This window comes from Microplitis demolitor, chromosome 3 (assembly GCF_026212275.2).
Source record: "Microplitis demolitor isolate Queensland-Clemson2020A chromosome 3, iyMicDemo2.1a, whole genome shotgun sequence".
Taxonomy (NCBI): Eukaryota; Metazoa; Arthropoda; class Insecta; order Hymenoptera; family Braconidae; genus Microplitis; species Microplitis demolitor.
This window is the reverse complement of record NC_068547.1, coordinates 19,688,308-19,715,005: the sequence shown is the minus strand read 5'-3', so window position 1 is coordinate 19,715,005 and position 26,698 is coordinate 19,688,308. Positions and strand designations below refer to the sequence as shown.

Below are 26,698 nucleotides of genomic sequence, written 5' to 3'. Positions count from 1 at the left end.
GGCTCGCTGGCCTGCAATTGCGCGCAACGACACTTGAACACTCGAATTAGCCCGTGGTTTTTACCCTCACACCCTCCCGGTGGCCCGCAATACCCACGCACACATACTCATATTCATTTATCTATATGCCATATATATATACTCTTGTTCCACTATTTTACCATCTACGTTAACTCGGTAGCGCTTTCATCTCTATATATGTATTTTATTCGTCGCATGCACACATGACATACGTGTTTAAAGCACGTGTACACTCACTGGCAAACGCAATAATACAGACATTTGTGTATGTATACATATACATATATATATATGTGGTTTGCTATTATGTGTATTCCATGTGTCGCCTCAACTTCTCTATATCCACCAGCATATATCCGCGTCTCTACTTTTTCCTCCTGCCCAGCCCTCTCTTCCGTTTCTCGGTTCGTTCGCTCGCGAATTTCACGGAAATATTAATAGAAATAGCTGGCAAGCCAAGCGAGCCTTGTATAACACACGCTTCATGGAATTCCAGTATGACGAGCATTTGACAGAATAAAAGATATTATTTTTTATTTATTATTTTCTCACTCCATTTTCCGGTCCTTCATAATCTTTGTACCTAAAATTTCATTTTTAAAATTGCACTATGCAATAATCCTGAGTAAAGTTAAATTCACCTTTAAATAAATAAATAAATTAAATCTACAGTAGACTTGTAAAAATAAATAAAAATAAAATATTTAGCTTTATAAACTGTTTATTTAGGATTGATTGTAAAAGCTTATTCACGATTTACACAGTACAGAGTATCTGGATCTGTTATTTTCATCTAAAATTGCCCGACTGGTACAGTGTTACGAACATCAATTTCAATACCTACTTCATATATATAATATATATGTATACATAGAAATATAAAACAACTAACTAGACTGACTGTACAAGAACAGGACCGCGTGCATGGTTCGCGAGCTCGCGGTTGATGCAGACCAGGTCAGGAACCGCGTTGGTCGTTTCTTTCTCTCACTTATATTCTCACTACACATAACTACAGAACACTACTAAGAAGGCTCGCCTGATGCTGGTTCAAAAAATTTACGACCCATTACTCTCGAGTTCTCGCGGCCTGCCTCGCCACCACCTACGTATGTACGAGTGTTTATGCACGTGAATATCATCTCTTACATTTGTATCCTGTACTGCCTATATCTACATGCATATACATGTACACATTACTTACTGCCTTTACTTTACGTCTGTATTTGTATTTAACCGTGCTCAATGTACATAACGACGTGTAGACGGCGATAGTAGATAATTGAAACGAGCTCTCCCTCCCCCTACTCCTCCCCCTTCCCAAAAAAAGTATCTAATAAACCAGCAAATATTTGAACCTACCCGTAATTCCAATCGAAGACAAACAGCGTTAATTTTTGTTAACAATAATGTGGATTAGGATAAATCAATTAGATTCTTTGAGCACACGATAGAAAATTACTTGTATTCTAGTTGACTATATACATATGTAGATGTGTGTATGTATTATAGAGTGAGGGTTTGAACTGTTCTTGGCTTAGCTGTAGGAGACCCGGTAATAAAATATGATAACGAGGTCCTTGTTAAGCGTCTCTGGGTGCCGCGGGCCCCGCCAGGACCGGCTTTCTAGTTTGTTTAGACACCGAATAATCGTGTGCGTTCCTCTTTTATTCTTTCCTCTCTTTCTCTACTCGTACCTTTTATTTCGGTACACACATCCTATATTCCACTCGACGCCTTCGAGTGAACGGAGTTCTGGAGTCTCATCGGGCTTCGCATCGCTGCTCGCTAAGTTTTATTTTGTCGTGTTTCTTTGCCATACCTGCCTTGCCTTTGCTTTTGTCTCGGTCTTATACCGCATACTACAATGTAAAATAAAGAGAGATGAAAATCATGTAAGAATCTTGACCAAGCTACGGTTCCAATACAAGGAAACTGTAGATCGGTCGTAACGATAGAATTCTCCAGGCTCCGTGAACCATATGGACCAATATAATACACAGCATATATATACATACATACAAACCTTACCGGATCTTATTCGTTGGTGGACGCGAAAAATAAACGCAGTATAAAATTTCGCGGTTCTTTACTACCACTACTAACTACCGGTAGGGTTTCCAAGTGTTTCTTCATCTACGGGCAATCAAGTCGAGAAATCGATCTGCTATAAAAAAGAATCTGTTCTTTCTTATGTTACACGACTTTCAGTTTCATGTTACATACATATAATATTGTATTAAATATTACTCATACTATTATTATTATAAATGGAGCTCCAAGGGCGAGAGCAAAACATCATACAAATGAAACGATTGGCAGTCCATTGTCGTCCTTCAGTAAATTTACATTATTTATTCATCCATAAGTTTAAGTGTATACTAGTCTACAGATCTCCTGGTGTGACTCGATCATCTCTGTAAAATTCTCGGAGCAGTACCAGTAGATACATACATGTATATGTATCCACATAAATATTCTCAGATGATAGATTACTATATTGATGGATCGTTGTTCAGTCCCAAGATTGATAATTATTTTTTCTTGAGAAAAGTTAAAACTTCATAGTTCCAGTAGTTTTTTTTCTTCCTTATTTTTTTTTTTCGGAGTTACTGGGCATCGTAAAAATTCCAGTGACAAAGTAAATAAAAAATTTATGTAATTTCCATGCGATGCACGTACTTTTTATACGGCAAGTTATGTCGGGTAAGGATGGGATGGGATAGGATAGTATCTATAGGACGGGCTAATAAAACTTAAACTTGCCAGTATAGACTTCAGACAGTTACCTCACGCACAGTATCTCCAGAGTTTAATGTTGATGATACTAGTTGTCAGAAAGTTGAGGAAGAATATCTAATTTATATGCTGGGTAAATTTTAAAATAAACATAGTTTTCAAAACGCTGGCTACCTGAATAATAATAATAATAAATATAATTGTTATTTCGATGAAGAGAATAAGAAAGGTAAAAGAGTTGTTCTGAATAATAGTGTGTATACAGTGATGTAAATTAACTCTTTGAAATGAGTAGCAGCAGCGGATGATAAAACTATAAATTTAGTAATGTTGAAATATCTAAATGCGCTACCTAACGAGGGATAATTCATGTGAATTATAAGTTGAAGAGAGCGTAAAATCAATTTTAAAGAATGAGAAGTCACGTCCATTAGGAACGTTGTCGAGACAGGCCGTCTCATCTTTTTTTTTTTATTCCCAATAATATTCTTTTTTTTTGGAACACACTTTTATCTCTAAGGACTCTCGTATAAGCACTTCGAGACACGTATACTCAACACCACTGTAGATAAGATAACTATTGAATTTAACTATCATTTTTTTTTATTATTATAATTATTATTACAACTCAGCAGCTTTTTTTCAAATCACGTTAAACCTCTTACTCAATTTTCGCTTACGTTCGCGATATTTAATAGAATAAAACTCGGATATTTTTTTACTAGAATTTTACGGAAAGAAAATAATATTTTTAACAATAAATTATTTAAATTAAATGTGTAGTTCAATAATAATTTATCGTTTTTTCGCAATCCTGAGCGTTAAAATAAAATATAAATATATGTAAGATTTATCAGAAATTTATAGCCTTTATGAAAAATTTAAAGACCGATACGTGAAAGTCGTAAAAATAAAAGTAAGCTAATTTAATGACGATCGTTTCTCAAACTCAGGAAAGGTCAAAAAGTCATAGTTTATTTAAATCCGCGACCCTTCGATCCTAGTATACCATAAAACAAGACTTTAGATCATTTATGTATACATGTGCCCATATATAATTAAAAAAAAAATAAGACTCGTGATTAAAGTGGATGATAAATTTAGTGATGCGCAAACTCGCAAACTACCTTGACTACTACTTATAATAAGAATGAAGGTTCGTGTATATCATTGCATCGTTTATAATACAGGCGAGCAAAAATTAATATAGTATCCAATTTAGGGCCGTCAAACCGGACTCGTTGGACCCCGAGTGCCTCGATGCGAGCAACATGACCGACCACTAAAGACACGGGCATCAGCTGTCACGAGTCCGTGTCAAAACACAAAAAATCCCACTTGCTGTTGGTAGCAAAGCAGCAACTTGTGTATACCAGTGTAAGCTTCATCACTATATTGCGCGGTGTAAATCAGGCTTCATGTTGTTAAGGCCCCGTTCTCCCTTCCACCGGCCAAGTGTTCTTGGGCCCAGCCCTACCTTACTTACATTTCCACCTAGTTAGAGCCTGACAGGCCCCCATCCTTTCTTACTCTCTCCGTCTCTCTCAGCTCCACGGTGGTAACGTATACAGCGGGGTCGGCTCAAAGAACCCGACGGGACCCCGTGAAAACGTTTTATGCACGGACTACAGTGGTGTAGACTCAAGTGGGCCTTCTTCTTCTTCTTCTCACTTTTATTATTATTATTGTTTTTATTCTCATTCTCATTTACTTCTCTTTCTTGTTGCTCATAAGGTTATAACGGGATCCAATCAATTTTCTCCACTTATTTTCACTGCTTACAGTATATATGTCTTGTTATGTTAAATATTCATACATAAACATATATTTATTACTTCAACACATTGTTTATCAAATACTTTTACGACTGCTGTCAATGACACGTTGGTACTTTATGCGTAAAAAAATCTTAAACTATTTATTTAAAAACTTATAGTTGCAGATTGAATTTTTATTGACTTGTAATTTAAAACGGATTGAAAAAAATTTTTATTTTTATTTTATTTCAATATTCATTGAAATGCAACATGAGAATAGAATATTGCGAATAGGGAGAAGTAATTAAAAAGTTTTTTTATTTTTAACGTAAAGAGTCAAACGAATTGGGGAGCAAGAGGTAGAAGTAGTTGCATGTAGTGACAGATATATATATATATATATATATATATATATATATATATATTTATATATGTATATATAATAGTAAGAGGAGTGAATATTTTTGCATAGAACTCTTTAATCTTCGTGACACAAAAAACTCAATTTGAATAAGAGAAGCAACCCGCGAACGAAGCATGAAAAGTGCAGTGTGTCACGTTATAGAATAGGAAATAGAAGCATTGCCCTCTCTTTACTGAGGAGAAAGAGGCAGAAGAGAAGTTGGTGGGATCGATAAATATGCATATCATGCACGTGCCAAAGTCTTTTCAAGCAAGACCAGTAAATGAGTGCCAGTGGAGATTCCATGTTTACAATCAAGCATTTCTCAGTCGTCGCGTCGTTCACTACACTCTGATATACATATATATACATATATATGCTAAAACTTTTGCTACTATGGGTACTACTGCTACTGGAAACGTGATGAATAAAAAGCTTTTTGAGGCACGAGGGGTGATGCAGATGAGAGTCAGGAAAAAATGTATGCTGAAGTAGGTATAGAAATATATGTAGTGCAGGTGTTGAAGAGCGGTTTATGTTGATGAATAAAAGGCAAGAAAAATTTAAGTAAATAGAAGAAAGTAGTGGAAGGTAAATGTGCTATAATATGTAGCAAGTAAATACAAGTATAGCAAATTTAGGCCGAGCAGTTTGTTAGGATTTAATCGTATGTGTAATTTATTTTTTATACATTTATACTTATAAATATGTATATACATAGTATGATATTTCAGCCTGCGTATCGGATGTTGCGACGTTTGCGCCGCTGCTGCCATCAATCTCTGACTCCTCGTTAAGAAGCGCGTGTTATGTTTTTCGCTGGTGTTAGTCAGACATGACAAGCACGCGTACACTTGAATTTGTTGTGTATAAATGTATGTTTATGTCTGTTATAAAATGGCGTTTGCGTGTGTGTGCGAATGAGCAGGCTTTGGACATTTACATGAAGACGAAAGAAACTGTACGCCAGATACGAGTAGAACCCCCGTGGATCTTCTTGTAAAAACAACCCGTGAATTCTTACAGACTTGGCATATTGTTGTTCCAAGGTGATCCCTCAGTAAATTACCATAAATAAACTCACTAATAAAAAAAGACCAGCTTAAGATCTGAAATAAATTTTAAATTAAAATAAGTCTGTACGTCTATCATTTATACATTATTTTTAATGTTTTGTGTGCAGTAAGCTTTTTATTCAATTTCATTTTTTCATTTTTTCAAAGCAAGTCAGGTATAATTACTGTAATTTTTAGCCGTACAAAGAAGTTTAATTGGGCATAACAAAAAAATATAAACAAGTCAAAGTGGGTATAAAAGATTATGAAGAATAAATATTTGAAATTTATGGGACATACGGGCAGTAAATTTTTTACTTGTTAAATGCCAACATTGTGTACATGTCACATTTTATAACTAGACCCGTGAAAAATTTTAATATCCCCATAACAAAAATCCATTGGGCATAAGAACTTGAGAGTTTTCCTTCTATTCCATTTGATTCCTAAAGCTCAGTTCAGCGTCTAGAGACCGTAGTTTTTAGTTTAAAACGAGTTTGGTCATTTTTAGTGAGTATTTTTTATATATTTTATGGCTGAGTGACCCTTCTCAAGTGTGCGGAAATACGAGAAGACAATTTTCTGGTAATATCCCGACCTTCTCTTCTTTCTCTATAAATCGAATTGTGTAGTTCAGCAAAAGTACATTAAAGTACACAGTAGACAAGAGGGAATATAATAGAATTGACTTTAGGATTTTCTTCCTCCGCAATGCCCCTGAGGGCAGCCTGAAAGTATATATATATAACCAACTCGAGATGAGACAATCGTACAATCGTTCGTGTTATCCAGACACAGTAGGAGTTTCGATTTATCCAAAAAGTCTCCAGAGTCGCTACCAAATCCGTAGTTTATTTTCAGAGTACGAAGGTCTTGTCTGGTAATTTCTTCACCACTAAAATAAATAATGGAAGAATGAATATTATTGTTGTCAGAATATGTCTGTGTGGACATATATTCATAAATATTATATATATTTGAGTGGTCGATGCATCAGTCGAAAGGCAACTGACGTTATTCATCAATTTCGACTGGCCCTATCCAACTGGAAATCTTTTAATCCTCCTCAGCGTACCAACATTTTACCTGCCGTTTTATTTTGAGTGACAGCTTCTTAACGAGCATCTGCTCTCTTTGTTCTTTTCTTTTATTTCGAGGAACACTACGGTCCCATACTATACTATACTCATACATATACATATATTTACCAAGACAAGAACATTTTTTAACCACAACACCTTACAATATTTTTCTATCCTCAAAAAATTAAATACCGTTTTAACATATTAAAGTTTATTTAATATTAAACTTTTTGGCCGCTAAAGACACTTGTCCTGCACTACTCGTAACTTTAAAATTTTAAAACGAACAAATAAAGACTTTTAGGGACCTCTGACATATTGTTATAGTAACGTCAGTTTGTAACCTGAAAATATTTATTTTACCATCAATTTATAATTCTAAACGATGACTGTGCATTATAGTTGAAATAACAAATTTTTTTTAAATATTAATATATATAAGCAAACAAGAAGACTTTTGAAACCTGAACCTGGCATGTTGATTCTCATAACAGCGAAGGCCTAAAAAAATTTAACGACAACATGTTTATTTATCGATCATTTTATAATTCTACAGCATGACTTTGACTTTGAAATTTTAAAGAAAAAAAAACCAATTCCAGTTATCTCGCAGAAGAATTTTTTTTCCCATTTTCTAAATGGAGAGATGATTAGTAAAAAAAAAACGTAAGAGAGCTTATCGTGTCTAGCCCCTCGACATCTCTCAAGATCACGGTGTACGAGTGTCTCTCCGTAGCCCTGAGGACATTTTGAACAACTTCTATGCTATTCGTTTTCCTGTAAAAGATTTCCAAATCTTACGAATAACACGAGTGTCTCCGGGCTTATCATGGGATCGGCGCCAACGCCATCAGCCCGATGTAATGTAAAGTAAAGAAAAAAAATGAAAAAGAAAACGAGAAAGAGAAAAGCAAGTAAGACGGGGTCGAGAATCGAGGACCCAGAAATGAAAATAAAAAAAAATATAAAGATTCCAAGTGTGTCTGGATCAGCTTTGGGGATCTTGGCGTAGTTTCTCTCACGATAGGGGGGCCATGTTAGGTTTTCTGTGGTCGCTTTAAAGTCACTCTCGATGACCCCGTGGGGCCTGCTGTTGCCGCTGATGCTGATGCTGCACTCTCTCTTTACTCGTGACTGTACGCCGGGGACAGAGGACCCAAAACGATTTTGGTGATAAATCGTGCACGACGTTTCGTCCACTCGTCTCTACGGGGTTTCATTCCATTTTATTTCATTTAACCTTCCTTACTTCTCTCCTCGTCTCTTATTTCTTCATAACCACCAACGATATTATGTCTTGTCTCTACTTGAGGTATTTTCAGGCCACCAAATGCCATTCCCAGAACGACGTTTCTGAATTTACTTGGTCTTCATGTGAGGTACTTTTAAATGCTTCTTTATTTTTTTTTATCTCTTGCTGTTTTTGTTTGTCTCCATTCCGTGAAATTTTATTTTAACGAAATAGTCAACTTACAAATTTTATTTTCACTTCTATTTGGTATTTAAGAACTAAACCTTCAAGGTGCCTCCCAAAATAGAGACGATATTTTCTTTTTTTTTTTTTTTCTACACTATTTCATGTGATTTAGATAAAGATTTATCTGGCATTCGTCGTCTTTTATAGAAAAAAAAGTAACCATAAGTTTAACAATATAATAATAACGAAGTGTACGTTTTCTGGCAGATTAACTTGCGTCTGAACGGAAGAAAATGTCTCAGTAAGGATTTGTTCGGATTAAGACACACGCGTTGGGGCGTAAAGCCCCGAATGGAAAGAAAGATTTTCCTTTTCCTTTCCCAGCATCTTCATCCTCATCCCGCAGCTCAATCTGTACTGTTCATTCAAAATCTAATGTAAGGAAAACCAAAGGCGCGAGTTAACCGTCAGGACTCTTCGCCAACTGTGAATAAAGTTATATATGAAGAATGAGAGAACAGGGATAATAATTGTAACGCAAAAGCGTCACAAAGGTCTTTTAACACGCGTGACAAATCCCGTATAATTCGGTTCCATTTTCTATTAGAATCAGCCCCCATTTACAACGAATCAGAATAGAAGCAAATCTCACTCTTTCTCTCACTTGGTATCCTGATTCGTACCCTGATGTAATTTCGGGACGAGTAGCCGATGAATTTCGAGTGCAGCCCGGTGCCTTAAGGGTACGCAACACATGGCACGACAACCAACCACGTGATGGCTCAATCAGGCTTCCATCTGTTTCAATCCCTAACCAAAAATCGACAACAGACAATCACCACTCCATATACAGATATATACATTGATACATTTAGGGTGACCAGAGACAATATTATCTCAGAATCGCTCCCTCAAAATCTTTTCCTCCATCTCACTTGTTTAAATTTACTCTACTTATGAGTTCATGTTTCACCCCTCGATGTCAAATAAATCCATCTACGTGTGCATTAGAATTTTCTGCGGGCGGATGTTTTATACAGTCTCCTACTGTGTGCTAAGACCACGTGAAGAATATCAAATGACACTTGTCTTTGGAAAAAAAAAAAAACTGCTGCCTTATAAACAAACTACTACCAATTTTTTTTGTTAATTTTTTTTTATTTATTTTATCCATGTACATAAATCTTTCAACAATTTAATGGAGATCATTTTTCACACTTCAATTCTCCCGAGTATTTTTAAACCAAAAAAAAAAATCTTCGGCACTTAATTTTAAAATTATTTAGAAAAAAAAAATTAACCATTTGAGAACAAAGAAAATATTGACTTTTTTTGACTAAATACAAAGAGACTTTTTGTTTTTTTTTTTGAGAACACTTGTATCCGACACTTGAGTTTATTTACCTGTATAATTTGAGCCTCTCATTTGAAACGGTCCATTCGTACACAAAACTTTACGATCTGCGCTCATATACATATAAATAAATACATATTGATGTGGATGTATAGTACATATATATGTATAAATAAATGTTGCCCATGGACAAACTGAAATAACATGTACCCCGTGGCTCAACTCTTGCACCCACATGAAATGCGATACAGTTTCACGTTCGCGACCGATTTATATGTACACACATCTACCTACTCGTGATTCTCGTTAAGGTATTACTTTCTTACGTCCATTTATTCAGCCTTAAGACAAATTGGTTATCGCTTTTTCATGCGTTTTTACCCCGAACCGGTTAGCTTTTATTTCTTACAACTTTTATAACGCACACATGCAAACATTATTTTACGTGTTAAAGTTAACGCAACAAGCGAGAAAACAATTTTTTTAATACCGTGTATCTGGGTTTTTTTTTGTTTAAAATCATTTATATAACGTTCACGTTTTATTACATGTATATATATAAATTTTTCGAGCTATAAGTGCTCGAAAAATATATGTCTCATTAAATTATTTACTCGATAGCGTAAAACTAAATTACATTATATATTTTTAGCTCAATCGACGTGTCGTCATTCCTCAAGTAAAAAAATAATAAAAATTCTATATATATACTTATATATATAGGTGTGGATGTAAATGTATATGAGAAATAAATTGTTAGAGCTTAAATATAGAAGCAATTACTTTTCTCCATCATTCTACGAGACAAATTGCCTCGCTCCCCTTTTATTTTATTTTCCTCGTTTAGTTTTCTGTTCTCTCAACTGGTACTACTACTGTACTCTCTTAACTTTACTTTAAAACTCGGGACTCTTAAATTGGCTCAGACGATTTCTCGGGAAATTTTCCAACTAAGAAAATGCCACTGGCGTTTAGCAGACCCAAGTAAAATTGATGCTGCAACTATACTCACGGCCATTATCTGGATTTTCTAGTTTTAGTTTTGGTGTAGAACCAGGGATAATATTTATGACACATGGATAAAATAGTGAAAAAGAATTTTAAAATTTTCCAAAAAAAAAAAATAATATATTTTAAAGTTCCTTTAGACTAGATTGCCAGAACGGATGCAGTCATTCGGGTAAGGCAATAAAAATAAAGTAATCCTCGACGGGTTTAAACGTATTTTCGTTTATTATCCTTTGCGACTACAAGTTGTCGTCATAGAGAAATCCTGCGGTGGAAATAGTGAAGAGACGTTCGTCTAGTCTACGATCTCATAAAGTTACCCCTCAAGGTATAGCAAAGTTGAAGGTAGACTGCAGAGGTATTCTCTGTAAGGTTTATAGGGGAACAAGAATAGTTCCCTACAAATCTCCTCTTCTCTCCTCACTTGCATATCTCTTGTACTTACTCCGTACATAAGGGCACGCTTCAATGACTTTTGCCTACAGACATATTATATGTTTATGCATATTTTTAATCTACGTCTCAAGATACAAGAATATTAATGAGAGGAAATCTAAACGTAAATAATATTTTAATATTTTTAGTAAAAATAATAAGATGTTTGAAAAATAGAATCACGTAAATAAAATTATTTTAATGTGTAATTTTATACGGAAAATTAAAGCAATTTATCTAATGGTCATCCGTAAATGGAAATGCTTTCTCGAGTGCCCGAAATACATAAAATTATTATCATCTACGGAATAAAATGATAACGTCTCTTGTGGTACATACATAATACATAACTTACACATAAAGTGAGAGTCTGATGTATGCATTGTACATTACTGACGAATGAGGCGAGGAAAAAGGGAGGACTCGCCTCATTTCACTTATATCACCTTTCTGTGTGTACATAATATAATACGCATATACATACACACATACACACACTCGACTACAGTAGTAGCAGCAGCATATTGTTGGGGTGTGCCCGGAAGCAAGAACTAATGTGCGCGTGATATAAGCAGAAATTTTTCATCGCCACGAGGAACGAGGACTAGACATATATAGTCATAGAGGTGAGGTGTGATTATATCGCTCATATCAGCATCATCCATCCCTCGACGGTATTTATTCACTTCTGAAATTCGCTCCGAGTCTCATCTCTATTCACATTTAATAATACATACTTATACTTATATTCCATTTATGAATATTATATTATTAAATAAAATATTGTAAGGGGACTATGAGTTTAATACAAGAATAGAAAGCATTGTAAACGCGCGTTCATTCGAACAAATGCAATATTGTCGTTGCTGTGTTGAGTTTCCTTGGTTTAGCGCCTTTTCATTGTCACGGCTGTCCCAATGGTCTTAGTTTTGGTTTTGGTCTGGGTCTTGGTCTACGTCTACGGCCTTAAGACTTTTATTTTTCTATCTTTCTCTGGTGTATTGTACCCCCCTTCAAGAGGGTACACAGGACTTTATTGGTACCACTGCTGGTATTATGGCAGTCCTGTTTTTTTCTTTTTTTATTATTATTTTTTTTCTATTGCAGGTCAGTGTTGAGTTCCGAGACCTAAAACTAGTCCCTCGTTCTCGGTAGCATCAGGGAGTCGTCCTGTATATAGAACGACGGTCGTGGGTAACTCACGTCACTTTGTCCCCCTGTCCGGGCCTTTTTACTTCTGCAGTCCTAAGAATTTAGCGATGCCCCTTTATTCTCTGCCTCTATTCCCTTGCTCCGCTGTTAGGGCACAGTATGGCAACCATTAGTTGATCTCCTCTTCTTTTACTTTATTCGTACTGTACTCCCCGGGCGTCCTTTGCCCCCCGAGACTCTTTCATCCGGTCGCACATACAGTCTCCGATCTATTCTCATTCGCTTGCTCTGCTCGCTCGTCAGTTCAATTCAATGTCGTATTTTGACAGCTAGGCGACACGCTGGCCTGCGAAATTTTACCGGGTGTTTCACGCCTGAACAAAATGACACGCGTGCTTGTTTTATTTTTTATTTTATTTTTAGTCTTAAACTATTAAATTATTTCAATAGCTCACACGATAAATGAATTATTCAGAGCAATCTCTTTATAAATCTTATTTTATTTACTTTGAAAAATTAAATAAATATTTTACGTTAATTAGAGTGTAATATCTCAAGTGAATCTTTGCTTGCCACTGCTAAAAGAGGAAAAGGGTTGCGAGATAAAAATAAAAATGACAAGCACCCAGTGACGGAAGTGACGTAACTAAAGACAAGAGGTAAAAGAAGGTCGTAGAGGTCGTTGTGAAGAAGCGTAATATTGAGTAAAGGAGATGTTAGTAGGCAGTAGGGTGGTTCAAGATATCGCACCCCAACATAACTCAAGACGTGGGACTTTGACGCACTAGGCCCCATAAACGCAGCAGTGAGGCCAGAAAATGCAAACAACTAAACGCAAAAGAGGCCTTCTCCAAGTGCCGCGGGCCCTCGTGACAATTGTGTCTGGCACCGGTTCTCAAGGGTCGACGCCTCCGCTGAAAGGGCTGTTTCACCTTCGTACCCAGACATCAAAGGATTTTTCTTCAACTCTTTCTTCCACCTTCTAACCCGTTTCTCTTTTTCTTTCTTTTTCTCATTCTCTACCTACTTTTCCATCTCACTCTCAGTCCAAGCTCTTTACTTCTAGTCATTCATTTACATTACAACTCCTCCTATTTTTTTCCTCCCTGTTAACATTCCGACTGGCTGACTTTACATTTGTACTCTTTTTTATTTTCCCTTTTCACTTTGCTTTTTTTTCTACTTTTCGAGTGTCAGAGCCATGGTCAAGAGAGCGAATATTTTTTACACACAAGTTCCGACTTTTGAAGCAAAGGAGAAAAATATGCAGAAAAAAAGTAGAAAGTAAAAAAAAAAGTCTTTGCTGTTACCACTCTGGAGTCTAAAGCACACACTTCCTTGGCTCTATCACTCACTACTAAGTGCACCGGCACACTCTTTCATAATTGCACAAAAGAGAAAAGTCAAAGAGACGACATCGTAACAGTAGTTGCAGTATTATATATGTATATACGCGGTGCATCTCTATTTCATCAACTCGAGATATGCTTAAACAGTCAAGAGTTAAAAGTTGTAAGAGTGTATATGATGTAGAGTACTTAGTAAAGCTGGTAACGAGGTCAAAATCTCTGTCGGCGTGTCAGTGTACAAACGAGTCGAGTTGAGACTTTATAATATCAACGTAACACTAAGGAGTAAAAAACTTTCCTCAAATAATGAATTTAATTTAATCTATAGAGATTCGCGGCCGGTTTCGCGGCATTCAAATAGTGCTTCAGAAGTAAACTCTTAAAGAATCTTGAACATCCACTTTTTTATTTTTTAAATACATAAAAGTGAAACTAAATCTTCAAAGACTTTTTATTTAAACCACAGGTGATGTATTTGTATCTGTATTTATACTCCCCCATAAAAAAAAATTATTTAGCGCACAATGTAATTATACATTTTTGTATCAAAGAAAAAATGAATAAATGCAAAATGTCAAGTTGTGAGAATAAATAAAAGATTGTTTGTACATAAACGAATAAGTCAATAGGTCGTGTGAGCTGGATATCTGATGAACGAAGAAGCCCACGATACAAACTATAAATAAAATACATAGCATGAAAAAAGTTAAATAAAGGAAAGGGTATAAAGGTTACAAAGAGACACAGCACAGCAGTGAACCCTTGTATTGAGTTAACAGTATAAAGTGTAGGGAATGTAAGAGATCTTCCAGTACACCAGTCTCAGTCTCGAGGTATTGTTTCAGGTGATTTAAAAATCTTCTCGTGGCTCGTTAACCTTCCTATCCGGACTATCGGATCCCCGAGGCCGATAGTCCGGCTGCGCTGTAGCCTGCAGCCTGTAGCCGGATAGGAACAAGCAAAGATACCACCAGTGCAAGGGGACTTTCGTGTTACACGTGCGGGAGACCACTGGGCATTTATTCTGCCCCTTGGCCCAACCTTTCCTTACTCATACAGAAATTTTTTTTACTCTTCATCTCTTAGTCTTTGTCTTGGTCTTTGTTTCTGGGTAGCTTTACCTGCTTAACTTGTTTACTTTTCAGACTTGTTGGTTTTTTCTGTGTCCCTTTTGCCCTCCCAGGATCTACGGCTTCCGAAGAGCCCTCAGCCAACACTCGGCTCTGTACACTCCACAAGTTGACCAACTTTTGCCGTACGCCAGAAAGAGACTTATTGATAGGGTGTACCACATAAGATCCTATCGGTATAAAGAATCACAAGATGCGATGAGAGCCTGCCTTAAATGTTTGGGCATACTTGTGGGTTCATATTTATTATCGTCAATACTTTGATTTTATCTTTGAGAAAAAATGTTTTTTTGCGGTACAAAATTTTAATTAGCAAATAGTTTTATTTTAAATTTATCAAACGAATTATAAATTTATTTTTTGACAGACAGTTTTTTTATGGGAGAGGAATAAAGAAGAGGGCAATATTTTAAAAATAATAAAAAAATCATAAACTATTGATTTTATAACCGAGCAGTAAAAGAAATATTTAACGACATCGGTGCACTGTTGCTGGTCACGAGACCGTGCTGAGAATGGTGGTCGTGTTGGTGGGTAGTAGCCAATCGTGGATTCCTTTTATTCCTTTACTTTTATTTTATTATTTCTTTTTTTTTTTTTTTTTTTTTTTACCTATACCTGCATCCAGGATCAGCGAAGCATTGGCTCCCGAAAGACCCCGAGACTCCTGAGAGAATACATACGGGTAAAGAAAATAAAACGATAAAAAAGGAAAATAATACACATCCAAGTTTAGATGCACACGTTGTGTATCCCCAATACTCAAGACCCAAAGTCCAACTAAAGACCCAAGACGTAAGATCGTGTTCAGCTGTATTTTACCTTCCAAAGTCTCATGGGTCTTCGTGTCGAACAACACACCTGTCAAACACGTGGTCCAGCATCAATTCTATGCCACCAACTAAATTCAAAGATGTTTATTTCCCGTGTACATCAATCGTCGTGGGACATTACTCTCCCTCGAAAAATAAAACTACTAAAATAATAATAAATATTATTACCCAATCTTCATATCGAAATTATTATTATATATACAGATATAAATAAATCGGGTATAAAAATAATTTTCTCATGTACAAAAAATTGTTTTTTTTTTTTTTTTTTTTTTACAAAGTAAAAATAAAAAAACGAAACCGTTTTATTCGCTTTTGATCCAACCGACCGTATCGCTTTTCATACCACGAATATAATATGTACTTCCTTTCATACATACTCTTCATAAATTTTTTTCCTTACTGTACCGCTTTCCCTCTACTCGTCTATAATAAAAATCTATATAAAGATGACATATTCACACACAGAAGTTTTATATAATAAATGTATGTAGGTGCAGATGAATTGAGGTAAGAGTAAACTCGAGAGCGATCTGTAGCACAAACTTAATTTAACTTTGAGACCTAAAAGAGCGAAAGCGAGAGCAAGAGCAAGAGGGAACGGGTTAGTAAGTAAGAGAAGGTGAGATGGAAGAAGCGAAAAGGCCTCGACGTGCACCCGCGCACGTGAACAATGAACAAAGCTCCGCGCTGCCGACAATGGACCGCTCTACTCTTCTCTCCCTTTCCTCTTTCTCTCTGGTAAAATATCCTCAGCGAGTTTGCACATTATTATCGATACTACCGATCCAACTTTGCGCCGAGTATAGTCTGCAGCAGCCGCAGTCCAACCGCAAGAGCAGGAGATCCGCGGTTTCCCGCTAAATTTCCGCAGGTACTATACCTCCACTCTCGCCAGTGCGCTTCTGCCTTTTCAATTCAAAAAGTTTATATCGAGTACTTTTGGAGACAATAAACTATTGTCATACAATATGAAATGGTAAATAATAAAATACAAATAAAATACGTTACGTTTATTCTATTGAAATATTTTCTATTTAACTTTTTCAACAAATATTGTACGTCACTTGAATTCTTTTATCAAATTTCAATTCATGAAACTTTTTAATAAATAATTTAGCGGATCCATTAAAAAATCCATGTTTCGTTAATGAATTAAACACCCACATAAATAAAATAATAATAATTCGATAAGAAAAAAAGAAAGAAAACGAAGGGAGTTTTGGTTGTTAAATCGTGATCCAAGACTTAACCCGATCTACCGGGAACGGAGAACCGAAGTAAGGACAATGGAAGCAAGTGAAGCAGGATCTAGTAAAATAAGAGTGCACATGCACAATGTAAATAAAGATGGAAGAAAAAAAACAAGAGAAAAGTGAGTCACGCTCGCCTCCGCATGTGCGATACGAGCGATATCCGATACGACGATACGAGAAACCAGTTACCAGTTACCAGTACAATTTCCAAGTGAGCTGATCTGAGTCGTAAGCTATAAGCTCTCATCCTCCTGTCCATGTACACTCCTCTGTTCTTCCTACACATCTTACACTCAACTCCCAACCACTACTGGAACTCAGGCTCGGTAAATAAACCTAAAGAGATAGAAGACCATCCGCGGATCTAAGATCCTTTACTTAGCTTACACTCTACGCCCTACACTCGCTTTGTTTTCTTTTTATCCAACTCGAAGCTCTACTTCATCAGAATCAGAAGCTGCGATATCTACCAACAATACACCCGCCAGTCACGAATCCTTTACTTCCTATTGTGTATTTTGTATTTCCACTTTTATTTCTATTCTCACTTGTATTTATCTTTTTTCACACCTCAATCACCTCTATTCAATATATATATATATATATATATATATATATAGACCACTCTACTCGACAGAATGCGAAGCAAGTAATCGAGCCTTTTAGATATCACCGAGTTTTTATCTTTTATTTTATTTTTTTCACACACTATCGTGACCCCATACGGAACATGATACTCAGCTTACATACATCGACATTCTAAAAAGTGTCGTGTGTCTTTAGACACAACGTCCGAGTGTTTTTAACACAAAGAATCTCATGAAGACGATAAAAAAGCAACTTGATTGCCTGTTATTCAATAAAATAATCGCCAACATTTTGTATGTCGTAAAATAAAATGTCTAAAATAATTACCGCAGATCTTATTATAAAATATATTCTATATTATAGCAATAACAATAATGATAATAAAAAAAATCGTAGATAAAATATTTGAGGTTTTAAAAAAATTTTTTTTTATGTTACAGGCCTACAGGCAGAGTTATTTTACGTAAGAGAGGGAGTTATAAATGAGTATGCCATAAAGTTTGTCGTCCCTGTACCAGCGCAGGTCCATAAGCTTCATTTTACGTGGGAAAATCTCGCTGGGAGACCAGTAAGTTTATTTTTTTTCTTTTTAATTTTTACTTTATCTAAGTACTAAACAAGTTTGTTTAACGATAAACTTTTAAATGAAAATCTTGGAAAAGCGATTTGAACATAATTTAACTCCGCAAATGAGAATAACCTTAACTTCTTTTTATATATCTTTGGCTTTTAATTGAACCGTTAGTTCATTAAACTTTAATGTTAAGATAAATGAGCTAAAACATATTTATTTGGAAAAAAAAAATTATAAACAAATCATAAATAATAGAGGATAGTAAGCTGACATGTGAATTAAATTAAAATCGATCGTTCCACTTGCCTGGACGGCTTTTGACGCTTCGAAATGAAACCTCCTGTACATTCTCCAGTAATATATATGTAAAATATGTAGCGTACGTAGTACATAGCAGTGATATTAAAAGCTCCGGTTGACTGGTCGTTCGTTGTTACTCGATCCATAAATATGTGAAACATATATAGATAGATAGATAGATAGACACTCATACTTTAACACTGTTCTCTTGTTACAATTCGATTTCTCTGTTCGTTATTTATGGTCATAGTTATATTAGCTTTTGCATTGCATTAACCAGCTTGACCAGTCAAGCATGTCCATTCATATCATATTACGCTATTTCTACTACTGTATCATAGCCATCACTTAACATTTTATTTATTTCTCTTGGCTTTATCGTCAGTAGTATGCATTTATACAACAGATACTAGTCGATTTTAAATTACTGTAAATTCTCGTTGAATATAGGGTGACTGAGCCAGTAAATGAACACTTTACCAATGAACGCTCGTATTTTTCAATACTTTAATATAGAATGGCAACAAAATTAGGAGTAAAGATATAAAAGTTGTTCATCAACCAACAATGAAGTACTTTTTTATGTAATTGTGACTAAAGTCTAAATGACGTTCATTCACTGGACCGATCACCCTATTAATATTTTTTACTTGCACATTTCATACATAGGACATATTTTCGCAGCAACATTTTTTTGTTTTCATACTCACAGTTTATCGTTATGACTCTTAATTGTAATTTTAAAAGACCGCTTAGGATTTTATTGCATTTGTCACAGTAGTAAAAAAAAAAAATGTTGTAAAATGACAGTGATATGTCTATGACGGGGCTAGAAAGTTTTAATTTATTTGTCAGAGCTTTATAATAATAAAATGAATAAAAAAAACTAAATAAAGTAATTGAAGATAATGTAAGTAAATGAGACAGAAAAGGTGAGGCTAATGTAGCGTAATTTAATATAATTTAATGTGAGGTGGAGTGTCCAGTATATATACATGTATACTAAACATAACACACATGAGAATGGTAAGTATGTGACATGTGGAGTGTGTCGGATTGACTTGTCTGATGTGTTGGGAGGGCGCGGGCTATCAACGCGTGAAGAAACGCGAGGGTTTGTGAGTACGACAAAGTGCCCGAACCACTTCTTACTTAGTTACTTATTTCTTATTCTTCTTCTTCTTGTTTCCCTCCTTTGCTTCTACTTCTACTCGTTCTTGTTGTCGTCTTTAGTTGATGCACTCACGAGTCTCTTGTCTCTTGTCTCATGTGTGTCTCCTTGCATTTTCTCGTGGCGCGAACTTGACTCGTATGGGACTCGGAGTAGGAGTGCATACTGAGAAAGAAAAAGCAGAGAGAGAGGGAGGGATGAAAGGTAAGGATGCGGAAGGCTGTCTGAAGACTGCAGACTGAAGAAAGAGTGACGGCCCGTGCCGCGACATCCGTCACCTTGCGACAAAACCCAGTCAGTCCCAAGTCGCTTTAAACGAATCGACCTGTCTATCAAACTGGACCGTGTCTTTTTATTCTTATTCTCATTCTTTCTCCTTAATCTTGTTTGTCTTTGTATCCTCATCCTAGTCCTTCCCAAGGGATTTCGTTTATGTTGTTTGTACAAGCAATGGAGATCACTTTTGTACGTCAATTCACTGACATACGAATAAAAACATTCGTTTGACGGCAAAAACTATTTTGTTCTGCGGCTTTATACTGACAAATCAGTCTCATTAAATTAAAAGATTTTAAATGACAATTTAGGTAAAAATATAACATTTTTTTTTTAGTTTTATTTAAAATAAATTATAATTTAATTTTTAATTAATAAATTAAATAAAATAAATATTCATTTAAATAAAAAAAATAAATTTCTTTTTTTATTAAAAATAATACTTTTGGCTTGCGATAAAAAAATTTATTTTTTCCCAAATGAATCGAGGCCACATTTAATTTCGAGTAGTAATTCAATCAATACCAATTGAATATAATATTTTAATTAAAAAATCTTTTTATATGATACTATCAAATTTATTCGTTTTAATTTAATTTAATACTGATATTATAACGGTGTCATTAAATTATATTGCACAGATATATATATATATATACCAGAGGTTTGAATTATCAAATAATAAAATATTTGAAAATAATTTATAGCTTGAATAAAAATAAATAAACAAAAAAGTAAATTATATTTATTTATATTAGTTACAGTTCTTATAGATCATCGCGTAGTGAAGAAAAAATAGTTGAGGTAGAAGGCAAATTAAATAGTTAAGCAAAGAAATATCAGATGTAAAATATTACTTTAAGTTTTTCTTATATATATATAAATTTATAATCATAGAAATCTGTAGTTGTATTGAGTGTCGAAGTATTATATTATATAGATTGTAAGGATGATGATAGTTGTAAAGAGAGCAGTATAGAGTAGAGAAACCATCATGAGACTGGAATGTTGATAGTAATGCGCTGGAGGCTGATTATATTACTGCGAGCTTCAGAGTATTAACCAGTGTTGATCATCTACGAATCTTTTATATTTTACTTAACCACAGGCTTTGTAATCTGCAAGAAATCTCGTGCTTCACATTTTTATTTGTTTTTTCGCTTTGTACATAATGGGAGACAAGATAAAATAAATAAAATATTTATTTTATTAGTAGCAACCCGGGTCAAAAATAAAACTTGCTTCAGGCTGCTTCACCTTATTTTATTTTGGAGTTATCGATTTGCCGACGATTTTTCGATAAGATCTCGACTTTTCCGACTTAGATTCAATTTAAGTTTCAACTTATTCGTCTTTACTTCAAGTACAACAATCATTCACTTTACTTTTGACTTGCTGAACCAAGTTGAAAGCAAGCAGTATTTTTTAATATAAAATTTGGTTTTCATGTTTCACCTTAGTCTTGACTTTTTCGCTTTATAATTTAAGTCGAATAAGTCTAGACCAAGTCGGTTTCGACTTGATTTTGACTTTTTCATCTTAAATCGTGACTAAGTAAGTCAGTTAAGTTTAAACTATAGCAAAAACTCAATTTATTTTTTATGATATATTTCTATAATTCGATTTTTTTCTTATAAATTTTCAATATATAAATATTAATATAAATTATTATCAATTAATTACAATTTATAACATTAATATTTAATAAGTTGCTCGAAAAATTAAAATAAATCAGCATATCCTGGAATTATAATTACCATAAATTTTTTAACATCCTTTTTTTTTTTAATCTTGCAGCTGCCGTACACGATGGCAGTAGACATCAGTAATCCCTCAGCCTTGAGTAGTTCTTTAAATATTTCACAAGTGGGTGAGATCCCCGTGGGAGGATTGCAGACATGGGCGCTGGCATTACACTGCGGACCATATGACGCCGAAGTGGATTTATCTTTACGCATCAGCGTCGCCCAAACCCGGCGCAACGCCACGACCCTGGAGGTTCGCCGCAAGAAAATTTGCCTGAAAGACAAAAGCGGGTTTCCAGCACCCGAGGAAGTTCTCGTGGCAGCTTCTGGTTCAACCTCCGGCGGTCAAATTTTTTACGCTGCCATTGGATGTGCTTGTGCTTTTATCGCTGCTATTTTTGTTCTCGTCGGCGCTTATTATGTTCGTGATAAGAAGGCCCGTCGTCACCGCGATCCACTGCAGTAAGTAAATTTACTCTGGTTAATTGAAATGCCCGTCTCGAGATATTCATAACAAGACAAACAATTAAATGTTTGACTTTAGAAACTAAAAAGTCTTTTAATCTTCATCTTGAACAAAAAAACTAATTACTTTTTTTTACAAATATTTTATTATTAATATTTCCTTAGGGAATCCAGGGGTCTAAGCTCAGCCTGTAGCGTAGAAAGAGGGACAGGAATTGGACCAGCTCAGACATTTTTGTCACCGGAAACCCCACCGCCACCGTCAAGTGTTTCCGCCTCAAGTTACCGTCGTCTTGACGACCGACCTAGTCGTGAATTGCATGAAAGGATACAGGAAATTACTGTTCAAAGGTAAAAACTATCAATAACAACAACAACAATAACACTTTTTTTATAAAAAAAAAAAAAATAATTGCAATAATTATTCGTCCACTTGACATACATCCATTAACTTTGACGTCTCTGTTCCATTTTACAAGAATAAAGAAAATAAAGTTAACGAGAAGCACTTGGTTGGAGGGGCTAAAAAGTAATTAAAATAAAAAAATGAAAGAATAAAAGTGACAAAGACAATAAATAAAATGATCTTTGATCTTGTATTGTGTTAATAATAGATTGTAGGTCGAGTGGACGATAGTTTCTGGGTAATATTTTTTACTGATACGGAAAACGGATGAAGTGATAGTCGAGAAGTCACGTACGGAGTTTATGTAGTGGGCTTAACTGGCTACATATGCCACTCGAACTGGATTTTATCATGCAATCGATCGGCATACGTGTTCAAGTCTCTGTATTTGATGTTATTAATAATATTATATAGTAATAATTATAATTATAATAATGAATAAGTGAATAAGTGGTATGTAAATTCAGTAAACGCGCAAAGACGGAGGAGTGTCACATTTTAATTTAGCTTTGACAGCTTTGCTATTATATATTTATGTTGTGTAAATATACTTACTGAGTATATATACTGAAGTATAAATTAGCGGCAGGGACGATTGTTCAACGAGAAACGAGAACTTGGTACTGCCTGCACCAGACAAATGTGTTGATACATTATTAACTTAAACACGCCCTTTTTACGTACGTTATATATTTAATATATATATAGATAACTTTGCTGGAGACTTTAAGTTACGAATCATTCGTTCCTCATGTCTCGGAATCGTACCACGTTTCTCATGTCTTGGAGTAATTAAGATTGATGGGAAATTTTAGTGGGAAAATTGAAACTAATTTGAAATTTTTTTTTAAATTTTATTTATAGATGTAGAGTACGTCTTTTGAGCATCGAATTGGAGGGCACGTTTGGGCGGGTCTATCGTGGTAGTTATCATGAAGAAGGAGCTACTGCCCCAAGAGACGTTTTGGTTAAGACGGCAGCGGAACATGCCTCGCAATCTCAAGTAAGTAATTTATTACTGTATCTGGTGAAAAATATTTCTATGGTAATTTTTTTTCGTAAAATATCTATTAACATACAAGTCATAATAAAAACTGTTTTAAAATGTTTTTTACTCAGATTTGTCTTAAAATTTTAATTTGCTATTTTTGACATGTAATTTTTTAATTGAAACTTTTATTAGAACCAAATTAATAATTTTATAATTTATTTATTTATTTATAGGTCGCAATGTTACTACGAGAAGGTTTAGCTTTATATGGATTGAGTCATCCAGCATTGTTAACAGTTCTCGGAGTGTCAATAGAGGACAGAAGCGCTCCATTCCTCCTGTACCCACGGACGGGTTACAGAAATATGAAAAAATTTCTCGGACCAACGGGAAGATGTAAAGTAAGCAGTGAGGGTCCTCCAAGAGCGCTAACGACCCAGGAAGTTGTTGAAATGGCACTACAAGCTGCTAAAGGTGTCCAATATTTACACCGCAAGCGGCTAGTGCACCGAGACCTCGCGGCGCGAAACTGCGTGTAAGTATCATCGGAATAAAACAAAAATAACAAGACAACCATCCCAGCGAATAAAAAATTCCTCGACAAAATAAAGATAAAAAATAAATAAAAAAAAGTTTTGGTCTTGGAAAGTAAAGTCATTGCCTTGCCTCGTTGTTATCGATTCAATTCCTCACGTTTAAATGAAGCTTGTACACGGCATCGTTGCATTGAGAGTGCAGATGAGAGTACAGAACACGCCTCGGGGATTCCGTAACTCAGTAATTAGAGGGTCTGTACAGACAAAAACATCCTGCACGCCAATTCTCCTCAATTCCTCAATTCTTCAACCTGTTGTTTATTTATTCAACAACTCAACCAGTCATCCTTTAATGATTAAATCGTATTGTCCGGATTTCACTGCCGCCCTTCCATTTATTTTATTATTTTTTATCTTTAATTTACATCTTATTTATTTATTCCCCCAAGCAATATATTAATATATATTTTTTTAATTGACATTGTAGGGTGGACGATGACCTGAGAGTTCAAATAACAGACAACGCATTGGCGCGAGATCTTTTCCCACAAGACTATCACTGTCTCGGTGATAACGAGAACAGGCCAATTAAGTGGATGGCTATTGAAAGTCTTCTTACTAAATCATTCACCACTGCATCTGATGTTGTAAGTACAAAAAAATATTCATATTTATTAACAAGCATCACGATGCATTGATTCATTTTTTTTACTCCTAAGATAAATAACTTGAAAAAATTTCAAGTGATATTAAGACATAAATTATTGGTTGGAAATTTTTTTTAATGGCTATCAGCCATTAAGCGCGAGAAAATTTTTTTCACTGACTGAGACATATATAATGGATAAATTAATTTTTTTTATTGTTAAAAAAAATTTTGAATGACGTTTAGACATAAATTTTTTTCTTTTAATTTAAAGTGACACTAAGACGTAAATAATTGAGTAAACTTTTTTTTCTTTTATAAATACCAGCAATAATTAGTTGAGAAAAAAATTTCCAATGACTGAGACAAGCAATAAATACATTAAAAAAATTTTTTTTTACTTCAAAAGTAAATAACTAAAAAATTTCAAGTAATTTAAGATATAAACTATTGTTTACAAATTTTTTACAGGCTATCAGCCACTAAGAGCCGACAGAAAATTTTTTTAGTGACTGAGACATAAATAATTTATAAACTAATGTTTTTTTTTTTATTTTTTAAGAAAAAAAAACCTTTAAATGACGTTTAGACACGAATAATTTTTGTGACATTAAGACGTAGATAATTGAGTAATTTTTTTATAATTAGTTGAGAAAAGAATTTTCCAATGACAGAAGCAATAACTACATTTTTTTTCTTTTTTTAGTGGGCATTTGGCGTATTGCTGTGGGAATTAACAACACGAGCTCAACAACCATACCTAGAAGTCGATCCATTCGATATGGCTGCATACCTCCGAGACGGTTATAGACTCGCGCAGCCGATAAATTGTCCGGATGAATTATTCGCCGTAATGGCGTATTGTTGGGCGATGTCACCGGACGAACGACCCACAGTCAGTCAGCTCATCGTCTGCCTACAAGAGTTCCACACTCAACTCACTCGATACGTTTAGAAAATATAAATTTATTTATAGCTATTAATAATTGTTGTATAGAAGACTGTTGTTGAAAGTGTCCCCACGTGCTTGCTGTAATAATTTTTCTTAACTTTAAAATATTTAAGAAAAATTATTATACTTGTGTATATATTTTTTATTAGTACTTACGCGGATGTATATTTTCTCCCGTTCGCTTTTTATAGAAAGAAAAATTTATGATAATGAAAAATTATTTTCTGGCGCGTTAGAGTTTTAATTATTAATTTAATTACTTGACTAAACAATAATATATAAATAGATATATATATCAACTTATCAAAACGTTTATTTTAAATACCTATTTAACTTAAAAAAAAAAAAATTACATGCCAATCCAGTGTTCATTATAGACTACAATATTTAATTAAATTAAAAATTAAAATACAATAATTAGTTTCGCTTAAATAACTAATTATAATTTTTAAAATTGATACTGATAAATTTATCATAGCGCTGATAAATTTTAATTTTTAAAAATAATGCCAACAAACTAATGAACCTCGCGAGAAATAATATTTACATAAGTATACATAAAAACTAAAAAAAATTAGTTGTAGATACCATGTGATAGAAAAAAAGTTCGTTGCTGCAGTTAATTAACGTGCCAATTTTTTGTATTTTTGTATATATATATATAAATATATATAAAATAGAATTATAAAAATAAATCTATGTTTAATAATACCTATAAGTAGACGTAATAAAACCGAAAGACTGTAAATATTGAGCGGATTTACAAATATATATGTATACATAAATATATAAATATATATGTGCAAAGTAAAATAAAAATAAAAATGTAATAAAAGTGAAATAAAAATCGTATTGTAATTTATTCATCCTCTTTTTATTTTTATTACCATGTTCATATATATTTCGTGCTTGACATATTTCCTCATACAGCAGAGACGAAAATGAGCTTGTGGAAGACATAAATCTCGATGATTTTATACATTTTATTTTCTACAAGCACCATGTCACTGGGAACGAGTTATTTCCGGTCTTTATTGGTTCTTCATCCCTACTATGT

At 34.4% G+C, this 26,698-nt stretch overlaps 1 protein-coding gene across 1 annotated transcript in view; it reads left to right on the top strand.

Annotated features, from left to right (window-relative positions):
- LOC103574554 (tyrosine-protein kinase Dnt) overlaps positions 1-26,453 on the top strand; it is a 29,083-nt gene extending 2,630 nt beyond the window's left edge. The window contains exons 3-9 of the mRNA XM_008554024.2: positions 18,020-18,147; positions 21,698-22,107; positions 22,276-22,461; positions 23,381-23,519; positions 23,741-24,042; positions 24,531-24,690; positions 25,396-26,453. Coding sequence (XP_008552246.1) covers positions 18,020-18,147; positions 21,698-22,107; positions 22,276-22,461; positions 23,381-23,519; positions 23,741-24,042; positions 24,531-24,690; positions 25,396-25,644 — 1,574 coding nt within the window. The 3' untranslated portion in view covers positions 25,645-26,453. The remainder of the gene's footprint in view (positions 1-18,019; positions 18,148-21,697; positions 22,108-22,275; positions 22,462-23,380; positions 23,520-23,740; positions 24,043-24,530; positions 24,691-25,395) is intronic.
- Positions 26,454-26,698: the final 245 nt, after the last annotated feature.